Source organism: Wolffia australiana, chromosome 19 (assembly GCF_029677425.1).
Source record: "Wolffia australiana isolate 7733 chromosome 19, ASM2967742v1".
Classification (NCBI taxonomy): Eukaryota; Viridiplantae; Streptophyta; class Magnoliopsida; order Alismatales; family Araceae; genus Wolffia; species Wolffia australiana.
In genome coordinates, this window is record NC_135853.1 from 647,725 (window position 1) to 652,276 (window position 4,552).

Consider the following 4,552-nt stretch of genomic DNA (forward strand, 5'->3'; position numbering starts at 1 on the left):
TATCACTATTTTAATCTTCATATTTATGTTCACTATTTACAATATTACAGACACAAATTTAAGTTTAAAAGTATTTAATCTATGTCATTCTTGCATAGTCAATATGAATATATATTATACATATATGTAGTATATAAATATGTTTATGCTTCACTCAATGGAGGTTACAAGCTATCAATCTTAATTTATACCATTTTTGAAATTAGTTTTACATATGCACCCAGGTTCATTTAATTAGTTTTTTTTATTTCAAAAAAATAAAAATAGTTAAAGCTTATGTAGGCCATAGCCTCATCGGTGTAATATAATTCCCACTATGTTCACCACTATAGCCTTCTTTGCTTTTAGCTTCACAATTTAGAGTACTAGTCCTGCTAATGGGAATTTTACTAATATAATTTAGTTCCATGCGCGTATTAAGGCCTCAATCCATGGGGTTTTTAAGCTGCCATTCTTCATTGTATTTCAAATGCTTTTGACATTTATATTTAGGTATTGATGAATTTTATAAACACTGCATAACGTGATGATAAAATGACGCATAATTTTCATAGCGAGGCATAATTATGAGAAAACATGAAACACCTGATAAGGCTATAATCCAAAAATAAATCTCTAAGATTAAAATACATCCAGAACTTTTAGTTCTGGATGTACACTTGTAAAGAGAACTGAAGTTCGCCTTGGAAAACTTTAAACAACAGTTAAATACAAATATCATCATGAACAAACACAGACATGCGCGTAACTTTTTCACTGCAACAAGTTCAAGTAAATGTCTGGCTTTATCATGAAATGGAAGAATATATCTAATAAGCACAGACGGGAAACAGACAACTGCGAGCGCCGAGAACGAACAGAGGAGTGGAAGGAAAGACTGAAGATCAGGCAACCATCGGTGGATAAACTGTTTGTTATTCTATGCTGTGACAAAGGAGGGAAAGGTTCCAGACACTGGACACGATTTTTACTTACGGATGATGAACCCAGGTAAAGAGGGAGACTCCATCAGTCGTCTATTACTAGACCGGCGGCAGGAAAGGTGCGGGAATCAACTTTCAGCCGGAGATCTGGATGGCCTTGATTTCTGGCTTCTTGGCCTCCTCCTTGGGCACGGTGACGGTGAGCACGCCGTTCTCCATGGCCGCCTTCACCTGGTCCAGCCTCGCGTTCTCCGGCAGCCGGAACCGCCTCAGGAACTTGCCGCTGCTGCGCTCCACGCGGTGCCAGCGGTCCGTCTTCTCCTCCTTCTCCCTGCTCCGCTCGCCGCTGATCTGCAGCACGCGGCCTTCCTCCACCTCCACCTTCACCTCCTCCTTCTTCACCCCCGGGAGATCCGCGCGGAAGACGTGCGCCTCCGGCGTCTCCTTCCAGTCGATGTTCGTGCTCGCGAAGGCGGAGCTCGTCTCGGAGGACGGCTTGGCCTCGGACAGCGATCGTAAGGTGTCGAAGAAGGGATCCCACACCTCCAGCGAGAACGGATCGAACACGTTGCTCCGCCGCCCGAAGATGCTCGGCACGATCGACATCTTTGATTCTTCTTCTGCTTCTTCTTCCTCGTTCTCACTCGCTTTCTCTGCAAGTTCTTTCGCTCGCTGATATTCAAATTCTGTTGCACCCTCCGCCTTTTATAGGATCGACGGTTCCCTCTCTAGAACATTCCGGAAAGACTGAGATCTTCCGGGAGAGCCATTCTAGAACATTCTGGACCCGGATCTACACCGCGGGTCCCAGTCTAGTGCCATTTGTGTTCCTAGAATCCCTAATTTCTTGTTTATTATGAAACAGATTCTACTTAATAGTATAATATAGCATCTCGTAATAATTGAGTGAGACTGATTGATCTATATTTGAAAGTATAAATCACTTAATCCCACACCTTTGTTTACTACTTGATAAGGGGTTAAATTTATGATCGCTAGTGATTCATATTTTTATTTTGTATCTGGGCCCATACTCTACAATTAATCCAGCATACGCTGCAGAAATTGGATCACCCAATAATCATAATTTTCTATGCGATGACCTAAACATTAGATAGAAGTTAATTTTTTTATTTATAAGTGGGAGAAGAGATGTGCTCACTATAGAATTATATATCATAAATTTCTGACCTTAAAAAAGATTTCAAGTTGGTGATTTTCATCACTATGCAAGCACAAATTTTTGCTACACATTATATCATATAATTCTATATTATGCCATGTATCCTTCAATTTATTAAGCCTCAAAGTATCACATATCCCCGAAGACTAATGGCAAGATTCAGAAATAGAAGTTTGATAAAAGTAAATGAACTGAGATTCAATTTTCATAATGAGATTCAATTTTTTCAAAGGAAAAGATCGCTTAGGCAGATAAAGAAAATAAATGTGATATTAACTAGATGACTATCAAACTAATGAATACAGGGCAAGTGAGGAAGAATTACTAATGGAGCTGAATGCAGGGATTATCCTGTTTTTAAATAAACGAGACTGTAACCTGTGGTTTATGCTTCATCTAACGCTAGAGGCTTTGGCTATGATCTGGAGTCATGTATATTGTGGGAGGACTACTAAACTTCCAATTTTGCACAACTTTTGGCAGCACTATTGACGCCAGAATAATACTAGTCTCCAAGGTCCCACTAGGTAGAAATGTTTTCCTAATTTTTTAGCCAGCCACAAAAAACGATGTTGCAGCTTGACATGGACATTGATAAACCCTGATGCAGGACAACGGGAGATGACAGATGTGGGACTATTGTGGCGACGGGGAATGGACGACGGGTGAGGCTAAATACTGGGCTGGTTTAGAGAGGGGATGGATAAGACAGACCACAAATTCACACGATCGATTTCGAAAGACTTAAATCCGATGAAATAGTGATGGTGCAGCCCCTTTCCTCGTCGAGGGCGGGAGTACTATCTTCAACCATCGCGATGATGCCAAGCATCAAAATCAATACCGTTGAATTCACGCTCGTAGGAAAACTCAAGAGAAACCTAATCCACTTGTCGTTGGAAATTTCAGGAAACCTAAAAAAAATCCGACGGCGGTGGAAGAACCTCCCGCGGAACACTAGACAATGAACACTCGACACCAAAGAGTTCAGGGATACCTCAGCACTGGAGTGCGTGTTGAGGCTGCGGGAAATTCTCGGCGTATCGCTGACGGGTTGGAGAAGACATGATCTGCGTTCGGCACGGGTGATGGCGAACGGTCTGAGGATGATGAAAGACCAGAGGGTGAAGGACAGTAGCCAGAGGGGTGGACGACCAGGCACAGGCGGCACTTGTGCGAGCGGTGCCTATGACAGACGGCCTGCGCGGGTGCCCGGTGTGGAGGTCTGCGCGGCAGTGCCTGTGCGGGCACTGGTGAGGCGGTCTACACGCGCGACGCTTGCAGGGGTGACCTGCGTGGGCGGCGCTGGCGCAGGCGGCCTGCGTGGGCGACCAGTTTGGCTGCTTGCATAGGGGCAGCCTGGCATTGGGCGGCTAAGCGCAAGGCAGCCAGTCGTGGCGCTTGGCGGCCTAAGTGCTAGGCAGCCCTAACGTCGCCGGCCTGGTGCTTGGGCAGCCAAGCGCTGGGCGGCCCTGGCAAGGGTGGCCTGGCGCTGGGCGGCCGGCACTGGCGCTCAGCGATCTGAGCGCTGGGCAGCCCTGCGTAGGCGGCCTAGCTCTAGGATGGCTGGGTGCTTAGGGCGAGGCATGAACAGGCAGAGAGAAAAAGAGAGAGAGGGCGGCGGTCGGCGGCGTGTGGTGGCGGTTGGCGGCTTGTGACGGGGACGACGGCGACGACGACGGCGATCTGGGGAAGAGGGATGGATTAGGGCAAGTCCTCCAAGAAGAGAAAACTCAATTCTTGAATATAACTTTGCCAACTGTTTCTTGCAACATTGGCCTATACATATAGGCCTTGGAGGATAGAGAAAATGCGAGAAATATAAATAAAAATAACAATGGGTGACGTGGTATCGTGTCACGTCAAAGGGCAGTTCTTGATCTGACATTGACGACGTGTCATGACGTGTGACGGGGCGTGCATAGGTGGAGACGTGATTGATGCCGGTGCGTCGACTTGGTCGTTATCCGGCCGGTCCTATAGTTGTCGATGACGTGTCATGACGCGTGTCGGGGCGTGCGTAGGTGGAGATGTGACTAAAGCCGGTGCGTTGACTTGGTCAGAAGTTGTGTTGACTTCGTCGCAACCAAACGCAAAATCTGGGAAGCATTTATACACATTGTAAAGTCATTTGGGATCATTTTTTGTGTATTGACTTCAACTTTACAACAATTTTTATCTCATGCACTAAATGGAGGAAGTAATAAAATAATGCATTTTAATGTAATTTTTACATACTTTACAAGTCCAAGTATTTATTAGAAAAAATGTGTTTAAAGCATTGTTAATCTTAATGAGATTAATGCTCACTCTAGTATGTCAATCTATGCGTTTGCAGGGAGCAAGTAAAAGTTGAAGACATAAATATAAGAGAGAGAGAGTTATGACAAAAGAATATATATAATGGTTTTCGTGGGTATCTGGCGGAAGTCCCGCCCGCTAGCTA

At 44.9% G+C, this 4,552-nt stretch overlaps 1 protein-coding gene across 1 annotated transcript; it reads right to left on the reverse strand.

The window, feature by feature from the left end:
• Positions 1–766: 766 nt before the first annotated feature.
• Positions 767–1,613, reverse strand: LOC144715419 (17.8 kDa class I heat shock protein-like). The gene has a single exon (XM_078590327.1). It carries the CDS (start codon positions 1,527–1,529, stop codon positions 1,059–1,061), a length of 471 nt encoding a protein of 156 aa, XP_078446453.1. The 5' UTR covers positions 1,530–1,613; the 3' UTR covers positions 767–1,058.
• Between the last annotated feature and the right edge of the window lie 2,939 nt (positions 1,614–4,552).

Bases quoted from the DNA above. Each gene is read 5' to 3' on its own strand.
- LOC144715419 (XM_078590327.1), bottom strand. From the start codon at position 1,529: ATGTCGATCGTGCCGAGCATCTTCGGGCGGCGGAGCAACGTGTTCGAT.